Source organism: Cebidichthys violaceus, unplaced genomic scaffold (genome assembly GCF_023349555.1).
Source record: "Cebidichthys violaceus isolate CVI_PGR_0920_01 unplaced genomic scaffold, fCebVio1.0.p SCAF_25, whole genome shotgun sequence".
In the NCBI taxonomy this organism is placed as follows: domain Eukaryota; kingdom Metazoa; phylum Chordata; class Actinopteri; order Perciformes; family Stichaeidae; genus Cebidichthys; species Cebidichthys violaceus.
The window spans coordinates 1299915-1317987 of record NW_027176428.1 but is presented as its reverse complement, the minus strand read 5'-3'; the positions used below and the strand labels follow the sequence as shown (position 1 = coordinate 1317987).

Below are 18073 nucleotides of genomic sequence, written 5' to 3'. Positions count from 1 at the left end.
GTTGCCCTGTCACACCCTAATTACACACAGGTAGTGTCAACAAACAACTTCTAAGGCTGCACCATTAGTGGTTTAGCTGTGTCAAAATAATAGGATGCACAGTAATGCAATCCATTTTTAAGAAACCTTTGATCAATTATAGAGATTTCCTTCCAATTGGATATTAAGGACTCTGAGTTCTGCTTATTCATGACAAAAAGCCTGATGTTACATAATTAAACATGGGCATCTTCAAAGTAGGGTGAATATTTTGACTAGCACTGCAGAAAAACAAGCTCTACAAGTTAGACTGCTGCTGGGAAACTTCTAACTTTTCCTGTTTTATTCCTGCACATGAACTTTGCATTGCAAAATGTAGTATCCATGGTGAGTGCTATTGTATGTATTATATAAAAAAAAAGCATCCTATAAGGTAAGTATGGGAATTACTTCTCTGAAATCGTCTGAGATGATATTATTTTTATATTGTGGTACATCCACAGAAGTGTCCGTGATATGCCTTTAGCTGCGTGACTCTATGCGCTGGAATGTTTCCAGCAATGCATATCCTCAACTGAACCTTAAGTGTCATACAAATGTTTTTAACAACTTTAGCCCTGTCGCGACATGTGGGGACATTTCTCAACAGTCAAGTGGTGGGTGGGGTGTAGGAGGGTGCAGGGGGGGGCAGGTAGGCTGCAACCTCACTCCATCCAGTTTTGGAGAAAACCTCCCTCACTGTGTGTGCGTACTGTACAGTGAGCATCAGTGAAGAGAAGCGCTCAGCAGGCTGCCGTTTGAAGCACGTACACACCGCCAGGCGCTGCGCTCCATCAGACAGACGCCCATGATGAGAGGCTGCTCCAGCCGCACCAAGCTCACACAGAACCGGGCCTCAGCGGGTAAGACGCTTCGCTTTGAAGGCTTTAGTAGTTTTGACTGTGCATCTTTAAACCGGATGACGGGGGGCGGGTGTATGGTCGAGAAGCACCGATGTGCTGTCGGTGTGTTGGCGCTGTCACCGTCGAGACCTTTACCCTACATTACCACAACAAGCGACAATCGTTGGGTTTATTATAGCAGCCAGCCTCGTTCGTAGCAGCAGCAGCTGTGCGTTGACACAGAGGGTCAGGAGCCAGGCGGATGTTGTTGGACTGCTGCCGAAAAAAAACAAAACAAACAAAAAACATTCGTGCAGCCTAAAGCGGATCTCCTCGGGTTTCTTTTCAGTTATTCATATTGTCATTTCCCAAGCACTGATCATGACGAAGATGCTGCTGACGGTTGATGGTTTACGTTTTCTGGCTGATTATGCATTGTGTTTATGTTTTTTGTTGTGATTGTACAGCTCGCACTGGGCTGCTACGATGACACTGTTATTGTTGTTGTCTTCTATGTTGGTTCTTGAGCTGAAGCGGTATCTGAGGCGTGGTGGGTATTGGTGTACTGTGGAGTGTAACGTTAACATACTATATTGAGAAATGACTTGTCCAGTGTAGTTTAGGAGCTAAAAGCTGCTAGCAGCAATCAGAGCACTGTCAGCTGCTGTGTCGGGGAGGAGCTCGCCGAGCTGTTTCCTGTTCATTACCCCAGTGTAAAGTATGCAAGACACCACGTTTGAAAAAAGTGTGTTGACGTTTTCACCACAAGTGCGCATGCGAATGACTGCCTGCTGCTGTTTCCACACGGGCTACCCGAGCTACTTAAAATAATACATGTCGCCTGACCAACTTTCATGCATCTGACAATGTACAGGAGGCTATGTGCCACAGTTTGTATGTTTTTTTTTATTCTGCAAATGCACTGTGTTTAGGAGCTAAAAATATACCCCCAGCATGAGATAGTGTGCCATTTATGTGCAGACCTGATGAACCTGACATGTATTATAGTCTACTCGCAGGCAGGGGATTTGAGAGAGAGTAGGAGCTATTTAATTAGAAAAACTTCCATCTCACCATATTTAGGTCACAGGCCCTGTTGCTCTATAAAGACTGACTAAAGCTTAATACAATCAGTGCATCAGATAGTCCAGGAACACAAACAGATGAACAGAGAGTTACCACCCTATCAGACAAACCTGCACATATAGTCCAGTAAAACACCTCAGAGTCCTGTCTTTGTAAAGCCTAAACTGTTCAGTTTTTGTTGACACTGTGTAAGTGTGGATTTATCTCCATGGCAATTGTGATAGCAGAGTGACCGGACTCTGGCACTCTGAGATGGACAAAATATTAGAGACACCCTTATGGAAATCCTCTGGTACCTCCCCACCCACACACACATCTGAACATTATAAACATTGCATCTGTAGGAATTTGCCGCAGGGCTGTTGAGTTGGGTTTTATTACAGGTGTGTCTTATACACTAGTTTAAAAGTCTAGTCAACACACATGCAGAGGAAGAGGGAGAGTAATGCTGCCATCTCGTGGGCATTGTCAGCTCGTGTTTGATGGAACGCACCCTCGATAAGAATAGATCAAATACGTTTAAAACATTTGTCACTTAGTGATGGCTGATCTGTGAATGATACAATGATAGTATAGCATTATTGTCACAATAGATTTTTTTTTTACACTGGATATTTTGACTTGTCAAAGCAGGAAAATCATTAACAATAGCTCCATTGTATTAAAATGTCAGTAAGTTATGACAGTGTGACAGTGAGTCAGCATGCACAATACCAGGAACCTGAAACTGAAGCAGCTAAATGGACAGTCATCATTCATTTTTATTATTTTTTCCGGCTTGTGACATGTCAAAATGTCTTCTTTTAAAAAGGCCTGTTAAATGTTAGAATCAGCAGAAAATGTTGAAAAAGGAGAATTTTTCTTCAAAAATAATCTGAATCTGAATACTCAAAGTAGTGGTTGGGTTCGTACTCTATCCCCATAAAACATCCAGCCAGTTGTTCTGTGCCTTGCTTTTCTTTTGTCACAAATACTCAACACACACATACTGCTATTTATGTAGAGGTGCTTGTAAAGGCATATTTTGGGCGTTTGTAACGAGCAAGGCTTTCTGTTTCCCAATGCTGGTTTGAGTTTCATACATGAAGTGTAAGAGTGCTTATCGATCCTGCCTTTTTTCTTTAACCATGACCTAAATCTTTTGCAAACTTTAGCTAAGCAGTTTTAACCAAACCAATGAGCTGGCAGAATATAAGAGTAATGTTTAGTTGTTTCTTAAACCACTGATGAACAACTTTTTTTTTCACCTTTTAACCTTTTGTTGTTTAAAAGTAGAGGAACTTGTAAGCTGATAGAAAAAATGAACAAATATATAAAATAGCAGATTCTTTAATAACGAGTCCAGTAGAGACCCAACACAAGTGGAATGCTTTGTCATCAGCTCAACTGTACGGAAATAAATGCATTTATCTTTGTTTATTTTTTATTTATGTATTTATTTTTATTTCAAATATTTTTTATATTATATCAAATATAGATTGTATTATATTACAATATATTACATTATTGATTACATTATTACATTGAGCCACAGCCTCTTAAAAGTCCTCCTTTCTCCAAACAGTTCTTCACTTTAGGAGATCTCATAAGGGTCAAGATGCTTTGTGAATAACTTTTATCTTTACTTGTTTTTGTTCCTCACTTGTTGGAGCCCATCTTAACTCTAAGGAGGAATTTCGTTACTAATAATAACGATTTGTACTAGGAAGCTTAATGAATACGGCCCCAGGTGTTTTGAGTCATTCTGGCTGAATAGACCTCTGCTCAGGTTGAAGTTGGACAAAGCTGTGGTGGACATGAGGTCACCAAATAACAAAATGACCATATGAACCTGTAGGGAGTAATAGAGATATGAATCAAGCACAATCCTTACACGCTCACACAGTGTTGAGAAGAAGTGAAATCAGGCAACATGATGAGTGAAAACCCCTGTGTGGGTGGATCATGGCTATAGACAATGGAGCAAATGACTATGTGATGTGAGAGAGGTTGCTCGTAGTAGTAGTTCTCCCTCGCGGCCGGCAGCTTAACTGTTTTGGTTCATCGCTCTCATCAATCCCACTTCCAGTCAGCGGCTGTTTTCAGTGAAAAAGCTCTGTAGGCTTTGTTACAGAAACAGCCGACAGACTAGGTTAGCTACTACCTGTTAAATATATGGAGCATTTAGCAGCCAAGGAGGAGTCAGGTGTTTCAATCATGAACTAGAAGGTTGAGTTTGTGGCCTATGTTTGGGTGACCACAAACAGACCTCCAAATAAACACCAATGACGCAATTTTACTTTTTAACTGTGTTTCGGTTGCCCTGCTGCCCCAAGCGGTTAAAATAATAATTAATTGGCTAAGTGGCTAACTAACTATAAGTCTATACCTTTTTCACTGCAGGCAGACATCATTAGTGTTATTTGACACACATGGGCTTTTCCTGCTGCGACATCTGAAACATATTTTGTGAAAGGGGGTTTCTATAAAACTTGCATCACACCATCAGCATCTATTGTTGCTCAAATAAGTCTAAAGCGTTGTTTTTTCACAGTTATACTTCCCAGAAAGCAGCTTTGAATAGCTTGTGTTTTCTGGCTGAGCACTCAGCGCAGCTAATGTCACTTACGGTAAAGCAGAAGATGCGCTGCGCCCGTATTACGGTCATTACGGCCAACAAGTTGCTTTCCATTGTGGCCAGACTGGAACACGTGACAACAGCTCTGAGAGCGAGAGAGAGACAGCGAGAGAAAGGAATCATCTCCATCACTACCGCAGAGCAGTGCTGATGAAACACCGGTCACATTCAGAGCAGCATCCGGGGAAAAGGCCCCGTATTCCCGACGCGGCCGCCTCCTCCTCCTCACCGCCGGACGGAATGGAGGACAAAACACCGTCAAATCCGCGGGAACTCACTCAAAACCCACTCAAGAAGATCTGGATGCCGTGTAAAAATGGCCTTCCTGAAAAGCACATTTCTCAAAGAAAGGGTGCGTATGACGACGTGGCGTCACTTAGCGTCTTTATCTATTTCACCGGTGGCGGTTTGGCCAGAAGCTAATGCTAATCCGTCCCCTCTGCATGAAGTATGTAGCATATCTCTAAATTCGTTATGTGTTAGCTAACGTCTCTACGGTTATAAACGCGTGGACCTCAGTTCGCAGAGTTCATGTGCCTCGCTGCTGCTGCTGCTGCTGCTGCAGCCATCTGGGTGACACAGTTATGTAAGGACTCACATGATGCCGATGAAGGCTGCTGCTCGCATCGAGGGGAAAGGACTGACACTAGAGGTGTCCATGTCATTGTTACTGTGTGCTAAGTCAACCACCAGCTGTTGATAAAACATGAAATATATCCCTGTAGTCATGTGAGCGATTTGCACCCCCGCGTGGATGTGCTGTTGCATTTGCTGTCACTTGTCTGTATGGTCAGTGTCTCCTCACCCGAGGAAACAATTAAAATGGCATTGAAGTTATGAGCTTGTGGTGGGTAAATGGTTCTGTTTGTGTGTGAGTGAAGTGGGTTTTGGTATGCACTGGGACAGACTGTGGACATGGACATTATCTTACAAGAAAACTTGAAGTTGCAGCCCCCCATGAAAACTATCTCGCTCTCTGACCCAGTCATCTGTGGACACACTGAGTGTGGAAACACCAGCTGTTAGCTCTCTCCAGATGTATTGAGTAGTTCAAGTGCAGCGTTTCACAACTCCTCTGGCACAGCCTGGTGCCACCGTGACCTCCTGTGATGTGACTTTATCTTCATGGCAGATAACGCAGGGTTACACACCCGTATCAATAATGGACAATCTAATAATTACGTTAATATTGACTCTTATAAATGATAGTGTAAGGGCAGATTTTGAAAATTGGTGGAGGCATTGTCCAAGATGTGAGAATAGTTGTAGAACAAAACCTTGAGATAAGATAATATCCTTGTACTGAGACGCATTTTTCACTGAAATCACTTTTACATCTTTCATTGCATAATGTGTAGCGAGCGCACGACTTAAGCTTTCTTTCCCCTCCTCCATCTCTCGTTGCAGTATGTATGACCAACTGTCCCACCCTGATTGTGACAGTGGGCCTTCCTGCCAGAGGGAAGACCTACATCTCCAAGAAGCTGACCCGCTATCTCAACTGGATCGGCGTGCCCACCAGAGGTACGACTTCCTGGGCTTGCGTGAATAGTTTTGTAGAAGCATCGATTCTAGAGAAGAAAGGGAATGGATGTTAGGAGGTGCATCACAGGAGAAAGTTCTCTCAAGTGTCCTTCCCTCCATTTTTGCCGTAGAGTTCAATGTTGGGCAGTACAGGAGAGAGTGTGTGAAGATCTACAAGTCCTTTGAGTTCTTCCGTCCAGACAACGAGGAAGGGTTAAAGATCAGACGGTAAGAGTGTGAACTGGCCTCGGACTGCCTTAAGAATGTATTTAACCATGTGACCTTTTTAAACACATGTTATCTTTGATCTTTACAGACAATGTGCCTCAGCAGCACTGAACGATGTGCGACAGTATCTCACGGAAGACGGAGGCCAAGTGGCGGTGGGTCAAACAGTAATATAGTTTTGGTTTAGATGGTTGAGGTCGGTCAAACATAGTGTGCGATGCTAACAAGCGTATCTTGTTCTGTCTGTGTTAAACAGGTTTTTGATGCAACGAATACCACCAGAGAAAGACGGGAAACCATCATCCAGTTTGCAGACCAGAATGGCTTTAAGGTAACTGTTGGGTCACAATTGTGGGAGGACATACAGCATTAGTTCACATCATAGAAATACAGTAGACGTAGAACGGACGCTCACGTTCAAATCAACGTAGCAGGTCAGAGCGGTGGCCGCTGACTTCCTTATAAACTAACTTGCGTGAAGTCGCTGACTCACTAGGTGAGGTTTTGCAGTAACGACTCAAAGGAGCAGTGGGTAAGAGAGCAAATGAAAATAAAATGTAACAAGTTATTGCTACATACACAGTGTAGGAAAGCACATTGCTATCTCCAGATGAGTGACAACTGTGTTTGGCTCCATTTTCTGTAAGTGTAGCATTAAAGCATGGTGGAATTAGCAAGCTAACTAGCGGACAGCTGGCTATTAGCTAGCTTGCCAATTAAGCTATGCTTTAATGCTAAACTGGTTACGAAAACACAACTCAACAGCAGACATGTGGCCAGCGGTCCCTCCACATCATTGTGATGAAATGAAAGAAATATATACTACGGAAAAAATTACCATTACAATCCTCCCTGCCGCTTAGTAGAAAGACATGCTAGCTAGCTAGCTAGCTAGCCATGGTTGACGTTCACACTGAGCTTGATTAGTTCCTCCTCCTCGTCTCTCAGGTGTTCTTCGTGGAGTCTGTGTGTGAAGACCCAGATGTCATACAGGAGAACATAGTGGTAAGTGAATGAGTTTATCTGTTTATTTTATCTCAAGAGAGGAAATTAACTTCCGTCCAAGTTGTGCTCATTCCTCTCTGCTGTTTCTCTGTTTAGCAAGTGAAGCTGGGAAGCCCCGACTACACCAACTGTAACACGGAGGAAGCGGCGGAAGATTTCATGAAAAGGATCAAGTGTTATGAAAACTCCTACGAGCCGCTGGATGAAGTCCTGGACAGGTGAGGGGAAAGCTTTGTGTGGAGAGTGTGTTTAGTAAAGATGTCCTAGCGGTGGGAAAATATGGGATCAACTAGCTTAGCATTTTCAAATATACTCTGGTCATTTCACAACTAATTATCCTGTGGTTCTCAAACTGTACACGGGTTCGGCTCCGTCCGTGTTACACGGGAGGCTTAACGTTTCTGTGGTCTCCTCTCAGGGATCTCTCCTTCATTAAAATCATGGACGTGGGTCAGCGCTACTTGGTCAACAGGGTGTTGGACCACATCCAGAGCCGGATAGTCTACTACCTCATGAACATTCACATCACGCCGCGCTCCATCTATCTGTGCCGCCACGGGGAGAGCGAGCTCAACGTCCATGGTCGAATCGGTGGCGACTCTGGCCTCACACCTGGAGGGAAAGAGGTAGATCTGACTTTTTTTCATCAATATGTCTTCAGTTTTTCTCACTTTACTAGAAGAGATGGTAACATTTCTTTTTTCTCCGTGCAGTTTGCCAAGAAGCTGAGCCAGTTCATCCAGGCTCAGGGCATCAGCGACCTGAAGGTGTGGACCAGTCAGATGAAGAGAACCATCCAGACGGCCGAGGCTCTCAGTGTGCCCTACGAACAGTGGAAGGTCCTGAACGAGATCGACGCTGTGAGTACCTCGTTCTGGACTGCTAAGCAAGCACAGCCGTCTGCTGGCATGCTTGCGAAGTGTAATCTGTGTGTGATGTAATTTTAGGGCGTGTGTGAGGAGATGATGTATGAGGAGATTCAGGATCACTATCCTCTGGAGTTTGCTCTGAGGGACCAGGACAAATACCGCTATCGCTACCCGAAAGGAGAGGTCAGTGGCTAAAGTTCAACTTAAAGTTTTGTCTAATGATGGGATTTTATGTAACTGTTTTTGTATTTTAACATTGAAGTAGCATGCTTGTGGACAGTGTGTCTCTGTTTTAAATGTTTCAACTTCCCAAAGCAGAGTCTGTCCTCCTCTGTGAAAATAAGGACGCTCTCACTCTCGCGTTCTCATAAAAACTCACACGTCACGACAAACCCAATAAAAGTGTGTCCACATGGCCACTGGCCACTTACTCTCTGCTAATGAGGACAAGCAGCCTCTTAGAATGATTTGACTAAACACCAGATTACAGTAAACAAAGACTTCACGTGCGATTGTGTGTGCCAGAAAACGTGGGGTCAGCTTGTTTACTGCGTGTCTCAATGCCTGCTGGTCTGTTCTCACCTTAGGTTCATCCCATTACCTCTCCATTAATGTAACACAGGAAGATGGATGTGGGCATTAGCTGGCTGCCCAGGCGGACAGGGCTTTGGAGAATCTTGTTAAAGCTGGTGTTGGTCTAGACGGCCTAGATGGATTTTTCCACCTGCAAAAGATGTAAATCTGTTTAAGCGATTGATCATTCAGCAGACTGTGAGAAGAAAGTGGATCGCGTGGACGTTTTAATTTACTGATTTATGACTTTCTTTGTTTTATTCCATTATTTTATTTTGACTTCAAATGTAAAGGTGTTGGCGTGCTCGTTCTCTGATTTTCCTCTTTTGCTATATCTGTTGTGACTCAGTCCTATGAGGACCTGGTGCAGCGGTTGGAGCCGGTCATCATGGAGCTGGAGCGACAAGAGAACGTGCTGGTCGTCTGTCACCAGGCCGTCATGCGCTGCCTGTTGGCTTATTTCTTGGACAAAACAGCAGGTCAGTCCTAAAACTGAACTCCTGAAGGCAGAGCTCGTTAAATCAGACACGTGGTGGGAGACGTAGAAAGTCACTGAATCCACTAAGTAGAAGTAGATAAAGTAAGTCGAGGGAGTGCATTCACTTACAAAGGGTGGTTTAATACTTCACAAAAAAAAAAAAAACAGTACTGTAGAGTGAAGATTACAGATTATATCAAATTATCTTGAAGGCACATTTTTCCTTTTAGCCACACAGTTACACTTTCACCGCAGTAAAGTATTTCTGACTCATTTTGAATGAAGCACTGGATAAAATGTTTTGCACTTTGTGAAGCAGTCAGTGTAAAGCCGTGACATACTCTCATAGCGCCCAGATTAAGAAGTGTTTCACTCTTTGCTGACTGACCTGATTTCCATGTTGTAGACCGGAGCACTGCAGCAAACAAAACTGAGAAAAAATTAAAAAAATAAAACTTTATTTTTCTTTCATTCCATTTTTTCTTAGTTTATATTGTATATTTCAAGACTATGGATGAATATTATTTGGATTTTATTGATGCTAGTGTGGTCCCATACTTCATACATACTCTATCTGCTCTTTTTTTAATTTATGAAATAATAAAAGAATTTATAACATTTATATTATTCAGAAAAGGAGTAAAATTAGAACAATATAACAAAATATTGTGTCCAGAGCAGCAAACCACTGAGTGAAGTTTTAAAAGAATGAAGAACAGTCCACAGAAATCTGATCATTCATCCTGTTCACTGTCCTCCTTCTATTGCTGCTAATTCAGATTAGCTCATTCATAAAGATTAACTGTTGGACTAATTCGTGCTCTGTGGCTTGAACATACCAGTGATTAATGGGACGCTGCGGACATAACAAGTTAGTGCTTGTTGAACAGGCATTTTAATAAAGTACTCTCGTCTTTTTACTCGTAACGTTTTCATTGCACCTACTCTAATGAATGTATCTGTATTAACTCCAGCAATATCTTTACCTTCCCACTCCTGTCCTTGCCATAATGAATTACTCTTGAAGATCACACATTACAGATTAAAAGAAGAAGTGTATGACGTGATGTTCAGGAATGAGAGTTCTTTGTTTCATGAATCTGTGCGTCTGTCTTCACACAGAGGAGCTGCCCTACCTGAAGTGCCCGCTGCACACCGTGCTGAAGCTAACGCCAGTGGCCTACGGTGAGACTGGTCTCCTATTAGCATATATTACACGTGATAAATCTGTTTCTAATAAAAATAAATGTGGGGCGGGATGCACTTTTTTTGGCCACCTGAACGAATAAAAACAAATCTTCTGTCTGCATGCTCAGGCTGTAAAGTGGAGTCCATCAGCTTAAACGTGGAAGCTGTCAACACACACAGAGAAAGGCCGGAGGTGGGTATATTGTTAAACACACACACACACACACACACACACACACACACACACACACACACACACACACACACACACACACACACTCTTTGCGAAAGGGAAGATGGTTCACAAACGGGTTGACCCGACAGCCTCAGGGGCCGGTTGCGCCAACAGGTCTAATGTCGGTCATTACTTTCCGTTCTAAGCCCGACCTAATAGTTACACTGTTTGCACCATCTAGGCTTAATTAAGCTTTCTTCTCACTTAGACCAGGTGTAAATCTTACGCCTAGTCAGGAGCCGGCGAACAGTCAAAATCTGACTCGTGGCCGCAGTCGGCTATGAGGCGACCATTTCTGGATCATCACTAAATATTAAGCAGAATCTGATTTTGTTATTTGAGTTGGTTTATATTTTTTTACAATTGAAAGGAGCTTATGGGATAGTTATGGCTCATAAGCATAAATGACACTGCTGGTTTGAATGTTTATGAAAGCCTACCCTTCATTGGAGGTGGTGAAGTTAATATTTGTGTGGACAATAAGATACACAGTGATGAGAGATTTATGCCTCATCAGAAGTGTTTTCAGTTAGCTTTTGTTTTTAATACACTGCATTATGTCCGAGCTAGCAGTTGGGACCAGGCTTAGTAAAGACCAGTTGGTGCAACCAGGTGCTGAACATCATGTGTCTCATGTGGTATTTCACCACCACCGCAGTTCCCTCTGATGGCTTTCTGGTTTTTATATCAGTGGTATGAAATAGCAATGAGTTCAGAGCAGGTCTGTGTCTGAGCTGTGTGTTAATCATGTGCTATCAGGGCGACAGCAATGACTAATGCTCCTGTTGCTTCTAACCTTCCAGGTTTTCTCCATCACACCCGTTAGATACATATGCCTCTGTGTGTGTGTGTGGATCATGTTGGAGTTTGATAGACTGATAAAAGTAGTTCTCAGAGAAATATACCCGTCTAATACAAATGTTGAGTAATGTAAAATGATGCAAGGCTTAGAAAACCAATAAATCAGGATCATTTATTTACTTTTACAGGTGAAATGTGGGATTTTTAGATGAAAAAAAAAATCCCACAAAAAGCCTCTTTGTGGGATCAAACGTTTTTCATGTTTTTGTAGTGAAGAAATCCTCAGATTTTCTAAGAAAAGCAGGCCTGCAGTGGTTTGATTTATCCTCCACTTGCACTGCTAACACATAAGTGACGAAGATGGAAACATAAACACGCCTCTAAACGTCCGTCTGTGTGCAGTGGATTCAGTATCTCCTATGTGTTTTCATCCCTCCCCCTCTTTGTGTGTTTTGTTTTTTTTATCAAACAGAACGTAGACGTGTCGCGGCGGTCAAAGGAGGCTTTGCTAACAGTGCCAGCTCACCAATGAGACAGTTACACCCCCCCCCCCCCACACACACACACACACACACACACACACACACACACACACACACACACACACACACACACACACACACACACACACACACACACACACACACACACACCTTCATCCTCCTTTACCCGTCTTTACGCACACTGTACTGGGCAAACTCAGCAACCTCTAGTCTTTCTTCTCCACCTTCCTTTTGATTGCACCCCCCTCCACTGTTCCGATCTTCTCCACTTATCTTATATGACATGATGATGGTGGTGGTGGTAATTGACTGGAATCCAGTTTCTAATTTTGACGCGGATCTTGTGTCTCGAGCACGTTCTCCCATTTTTGGAGAATGAATGAAAAGCAGATGAAGGGTTTCGGAACTCATGCGTAATCCCAGTTGTGAAGCATTGAAATTGAATCACCTTTTTTTTTGTTTGTTGTGATTTAGTTTGTTTTCTCATAGATTTTTCCTGTTGAACTGATTTTACGATGTTAACTGTTAGCGATCTTCTCACTTTGTATTTCTGTTGGTAGAAGTCGGGACGCTCTACTCTTAGTTTTACAGCATTGCACAAAACAAAGTTGTGCCTTTTTATATTTTGCACATAAACAAATCAACTCTGTTTATTTTCTTACTAAATGTCCTCTATTGCGGCTTGTCTCTGGTTTTAGGATGTCTAGCACTGTCTAATGAAGATCCTCGAAGTACAGTCATACTTTGTTTCATTGTTTTTTTGTTCATCAATGTGAAGGTTCTTAAAGTATAATACATAAGAGGAAATATTTCTGTTTGTTTCTAAATAAACTCAACTCAACCATTTCACGTATCACTATCCCACCCTTCTTGTGAATCATTTTAAGAAATATCTAAATGAAAATGGCTTTCCTCTTAATATCTGAAAGTTGAATTATTTACCTTGAAGCGAGGTCCTTTGATGGTTTATCTTGAGATAATATGTCTAGGCTGCTGAGCTGGACATTTCTTACTCTTTAATACTTGAGGATCAAAAGTGACAGACCGCTTCCTTCCTATTCGTACGATCCACAGCGTTGCACTTCCTGCGTACTCTGCTGTGAAAACTGAAGACTCAGAGGGTCCCCCCCCCCCCCCCCATTCATTCCTATGCAAAGACTCCACTGCATAAGAAAGTGCTGCCATTCATCACCCTCAACAAAACGCTCATTGTGTCACACACACACGCACGCATTTCTTCCTGCCTCCATTTAGAGAGATAACAAAACGTGCGCTGATACTCAGCTAATAATACTGGCCCTCTGTTAAAAGGCGTGGTCAGTTTTTGACTTGAAGAATGCTCTTCCAATGCCAAACAAGTTTCCCAAGAGTTGCTGCCATGTACATGGTGTGATCCAAATAGACATGGTGATGAAATAGGTCTGGTAATCTGCACTTGCATGGCTTTTCAAAGGACCCTGAAGCATCCAAAAAAAGGTCAAATCATCTAATCTATCAATCCAAAAACCATTTCTAATATGGAAAACTGTCTTGAAAGCTATGCTGCAGTACAGTAGTAGTCACAAGTGCAGAAACAGGAATATATACAGCATGACATTGTATATAACTTGTTTTTCTCAACTCCCTGTAAATGTGTTGGTACACATGCAGTGTTCATTCAAAAGACATCTGACCCCGAGTCATTCCTCTTTCCAGAATGTGAACGTCCATCGCACAACTCGAGACGCCCTGCACACCGTCCCCCCTCACCTCTGACTGCGGTTGGACCTCTCGTTCTCTCTCGCTCCCTTTTGAATGACTCGTGCTCACAGTGGTGACCGTCTGGGTGATGTGCCTCCTGCTCCTCCATCCTCACCTCATTGTGCAGCAGTAGAATTAACCCTGCAGGAAATAACATTAACCACGTGGCTTTATAAAATGATCTTTCTGCTGCATGTTTGACATGCTACTGTTTTGTACAAATCATTGTTTTATGTCATCATGTGCAATTTGAAGGTAACAAACGTCCTTGGAAAACAACACTATGAAGCTTATTATTTTTGACTATGTGGTGATTCTATGAATGAATGAATGAATGAATGTTTGTTTTATGGTGAAAACAAACATGTATTTTACAGATGGGTCAATCATCTGTTTCTGCAAACAGACCTTCAATGAAATATGAACATGTTTTTGTGAAGAACATATTTGAGGTGCAAAGGTTTTGGAAAATAATATATTTAATATAAGCTCAAAGCTGTTGATGTTAATATGGGTGATGATTTCAAAATGTACGTCCCAGTTAAAGATGTTATTTTTATAAACCTGTCCGTCATTATCTCTGTCACTGTGGGTTCAAGTATTTATTGGGGCTTCACTGATGATTATCTTATCTTTAATGAATCTGCCAGCACATTATCAATGAATATTTGAGTCTATAAAAAGTCAGAAATAAAGAAACGGGCATCAGAGCCCAAGTTGATATATTCTACAGTGCTGTTTTGTTTTACCAACTGTCTAAAACCCAAAGCTATTTAGTGAGTTATATTCACACTTGTGCTAAAAAATATTGAACATCTAAAATGTTGCTTGTTCATTTTCTGTTGATGAAATAAAAGACTAATTGTTTGCTCTGTTATTTATTGAGGAGGAGGAGGAAGAATAATAATAATCAAAATCAAGTAGGTGAGCTGGCACCGCATCAATATATGATCATGAGTAGGGAGTGTCCACAGGGTTATTTTATCTCTCTTGCCATTTTCATAAAGATTATGCCAATAAGTTGTGGCACAATTGTGGTTGGGATAACCCTTCTTCAACCATTATTACTTCAGTGCAGTTGAGCAAGGCATTTCACATCCAGCATTACAAGTCTTGTGGATCAGAGGTAGGTGTGTGTGTGTGTGTGTGTGTGTGTGTGTGTGTGTGTGTGTGTGTGTGTGTGTGTGTGTGTGTGTGTGTGTGTGTGTGTGTGTGTGTGTGTGTGTGTGTGTGTGTGTGTGTGTGTGTGTGTGTGAAATTAGAGTGAATTTTCAAAAGTTATATTCTTATTTTTCACTTGCTTCTCTGTGAACTAGTCTAAACCCAAAAGGTTCACACAGTCCGTTGTGTTACTTCCCTTTCCCCACAGCTGAAATAACACAGTAAGTATATAAAGAGAGCTGTGGTGAAGAGCTCAATAAAAACTACTTCCTCAGACAGAAGCGATCTGTTTAAAGGTACAGCAGCAGCACAAACGACACAGAATGATAGTTAGTATTTAAATAACAACACCAAAGGTATAAACAAAAGTTTTATTATCTTTCATCATTATTTTCATACATGTGTTTTGGTGGTTTCTTTATAGACAGCTCTTGCTCCATGACAGTCATTTAACACCACACAGACTACTTTCCGCAAACATGGCGTTCCTGAACAGAGACAATTTTTGGAAACTAATTTGAAACGACAGTGACGGATCACGCTGACTCACATACACGAAATACAAAAACCTGGCCGGTGTATTTGCAACGGCACGTTCTCAATGCCCCTGTACTCGTGGCTATCATCTGGATTAATACTTTAAGGACCCGCCTTTGAATGGGGATTTGTTCTACGTGGCTGAAAATGAAACTGGTAAATATTTCATTATATACAGTCATTGATATTCACGAGTACAGGGAAATACTCGAGAACGGTGCAAATGGTGTCATCGCCGGATTGGTCGTGTTCCTCTCATCTCCTTGCTGATTGGCTGTTTACTCCTTTAGTTTTCTACTCTTGTGCTGATTGGCCCTTTGGAGCGTTTTGCCAGTTTGTTTGGGACCAACACTGCACTCAGAACTGTGGAGAGGAGAAATCTAATTATTTTCCATGTTTCTGCCTTTAACAACACAGAACATTTGTCCACAAGTACAGCTATTAGTCTGACCGTTCTATACAGAAAACCCCCAGATAATATCTAAATTAAAAAGCAGAGAGCAAGTTCCTTACGTTCTTGAGGAATTCCTCAGCAACGATACGGGCCCTGGCATTCACGGACAGTTTCATCTCGCTAATCTCCTTGTCGATCTCCTCCATGAAGTGGATGACATAGTCCACCAGCTTGTGTTTGTACATCTGCTCCGTGTGGAAGTTGGTAATCAAGAAGCTAATATCATATCCCTGAAATCACAGTGCAAGGGAGAAAGAAAAGCCTGAAATCACTTGAGTCATCGTAATCACGGGAATATTGAGGGATTTTATGTCAGTATATAGTTTCTATTTTTTATATTTCTATTTGCATGAAGAGCACTTCGACATTCTTTCATTTTAAAGATAAACACTTCCTGTTTTGTTTTTTTATTCTTCCTGTATATTGATTCCTCTTTTGTTCCTCACATTCTTTAATTCTATTATACAAAACCCAGATTACCCGTTCATCTCTCTCTCTCTTCTCATACCTCTACTGGTTTCCTCCTCAGAATGAAGAAGTTCTCCGCTCTCATCATCATGAAGCGCATGAACTTGTGGCAAAGGATCTTCTCAATCTCATCAGCCTGCAGTGAAGAAGTTTATATTTTTAAAAATGCATTTTAGACCGTGACAGAAAATTAGGAAACGTGCGTTGTGCATAGCTCATAACCAATAACAGCCTGTTTTTTTTGTTTTTTTTAAATCACCTGTTTGACAGCAATGCTGACTCTGACAGAGTTGATGGATCCCTCGATGAGAACCTTCTCCTTGTCATTACGGCTGATCACCACAGGTTGAAGTAGCAGCTCCTTACTGCTCCTGTAACCACAGAACAATCCAGCCATTACAGACAAAAATACTGTGTTTCACAGAGGCTCTACATGGCTCTTATAGTCACTTGTTGAATAACTCGCAATCTTCTCATTGCATTTGAAAAAGACACCTCCAAATAGGCTGCGGCAAGTCCCCACAGGCCCATTTAAAGGCCTCGCTCGTGCTTGTGTCATTTTTTTCCTCCCCTCATAGATTTTCTTAGGCAAGTTTGCACAAGTCTGCACTCGTGTGAAAGCTGCAGATGATGAGCTTAGGGGCAGGAGAAACTGCAAATCAGCGGGACAACCACTGAGACTGCACAACTTCAAACACACACACACACACACATGCCATTAGACATACCTGACCTCCACCTCCGGCTTGTTGTGACGCTCCACCACCTGAGAGGAGAAGTTCTCCAGACAGAGGGCCGCTTGCAAGGTGGCCCTCACAGCGTTTAAGTAGGGGCGCAGAGTCGCTGTCTGAGGAGACATTGCATTAGATCAATATCTAGGTATCAAGAAGATCTTGTTGGATGATGCATTTGTTAGTTAAGAGTTTAGATCAGGTTTAACAAGCATACTGAACCTTCCAGTCTATTGAGGGTGACTTGATTAGCAGGGTCAGCCTGTGAGGTCATGTTTGACCAGGAACCAAAAATATGTGTATGCAGTGATGCTGCTCGGTTACACTTTAAGGTTTCCATCTTTATATTTTAGAGATAGAACGACTATCAGTCATTTTTAGAAAGAAAAACATGATGGTAATCCATATGTAAGTTGTCTATAGATGAGAGGTTCTTTAAAACATTGATTTCGCTCGCGTTAACGTTAACAGATCGTGACCGAGATTGCAGAACATCCACATTATTTACGTCCTCCTACATCACAACAGATACACATCTTCCTGCCCGTCTACTGACAGAGCTTTTGGGGGAGCTGACTCTTCGCAATGATGAGAAAAAAGGGGGCCGAGAGGAAAAGACAGCTCAGCTCGATCACTTTAGTTCCTGCAAACCGTTTCAAGGATGCCCGTCCTCTCATTTCACCACAAACCCCCGTCTACGACAAATACGACGCTAGCTAGCTAATCTCGCCTTAAATGTAGCCACAGCTAGCGGAAATAAATGGCTAAATAATGAAATATACAGGTACACTTAGTGCAAGACACTTACCATTTTTGTGTTGTAAAAGACGGAAGTTCCTCAGCCACGCCTGGGACTGCTCTTCCGTAAATTCTACATCGTCTAGTACAGATAGGGTGCGCTTGTTTTCTATATGGCTCTTTGGTTTGACGAGACGGATTTCTCCGCATCACAGACATGCAACTGTTTTCCGCTTATAACTCCGCCCAGTTGGAGTACGTTTTCTATAAAATGAAC

The 18073-nt window shown here is 42.2% G+C and overlaps 2 protein-coding genes across 5 annotated transcripts; one reads left to right on the top strand and one right to left on the bottom strand.

The window, feature by feature from the left end:
- The first annotated feature begins 737 nt into the window (after positions 1 to 737).
- On the top strand, positions 738 to 14574 carry LOC137879608 (6-phosphofructo-2-kinase/fructose-2,6-bisphosphatase 4-like). 4 transcript variants are annotated; one of them, XM_068720473.1, is made up of 14 exons: positions 738 to 881; positions 5971 to 6087; positions 6219 to 6315; positions 6404 to 6470; positions 6572 to 6646; positions 7264 to 7320; positions 7417 to 7538; positions 7739 to 7946; positions 8034 to 8180; positions 8268 to 8372; positions 9112 to 9241; positions 10363 to 10425; positions 10557 to 10621; positions 13663 to 14574. In XM_068720473.1, exons 1-14 carry the CDS (start codon positions 827 to 829, stop codon positions 13720 to 13722), a joined length of 1368 nt encoding a protein of 455 aa, XP_068576574.1. In that variant the 5' UTR covers positions 738 to 826; the 3' UTR covers positions 13723 to 14574. The 4 variants fall into 4 exon arrangements, with proteins under 4 accessions (XP_068576574.1, XP_068576575.1, XP_068576573.1 ...); XM_068720474.1 differs by lacking the exon at positions 13663 to 14574 and adding an exon at positions 11937 to 12813; XM_068720472.1 differs by lacking the exons at positions 738 to 881; positions 13663 to 14574 and adding exons at positions 4643 to 4915; positions 11937 to 12813.
- A 651-nt stretch (positions 14575 to 15225) lies between these two features.
- Positions 15226 to 17975, bottom strand: arpc4l (actin related protein 2/3 complex, subunit 4, like). The gene is made up of 6 exons (XM_068720479.1): positions 17867 to 17975; positions 17056 to 17174; positions 16587 to 16698; positions 16368 to 16463; positions 15919 to 16089; positions 15226 to 15768 (listed from the first exon to the last, which is right to left on the bottom strand). Exons 1-6 carry the CDS (start codon positions 17867 to 17869, stop codon positions 15763 to 15765), a joined length of 507 nt encoding a protein of 168 aa, XP_068576580.1. The 5' UTR covers positions 17870 to 17975; the 3' UTR covers positions 15226 to 15762.
- Positions 17976 to 18073: the final 98 nt, after the last annotated feature.

Excerpts from the sequence above, each read along its gene's own strand:
- LOC137879608 (XM_068720471.1), top strand. The coding sequence starts at position 4,714 with ATGAAACACCGGTCACATTCAGAGCAGCATCCGGGGAAAAGGCCCCGT. Across the intron at positions 8,181-8,267 it reads TCCTGAACGAGATCGACGCT|GGCGTGTGTGAGGAGATGAT; the intron begins GTGAGTACCTCG and ends ATGTAATTTTAG. Across the intron at positions 9,242-10,362 it reads TTTCTTGGACAAAACAGCAG|AGGAGCTGCCCTACCTGAAG; the intron begins GTCAGTCCTAAA and ends GTCTTCACACAG.
- arpc4l (XM_068720479.1), bottom strand. Across the intron at positions 16,699-17,055 it reads AAGCCGGAGGTGGAGGTCAG|GAGCAGTAAGGAGCTGCTAC; the intron begins GTATGTCTAATG and ends CTGTGGTTACAG. Across the intron at positions 16,090-16,367 it reads TGAGGAGGAAACCAGTAGAG|GGATATGATATTAGCTTCTT; the intron begins GTATGAGAAGAG and ends CTGTGATTTCAG.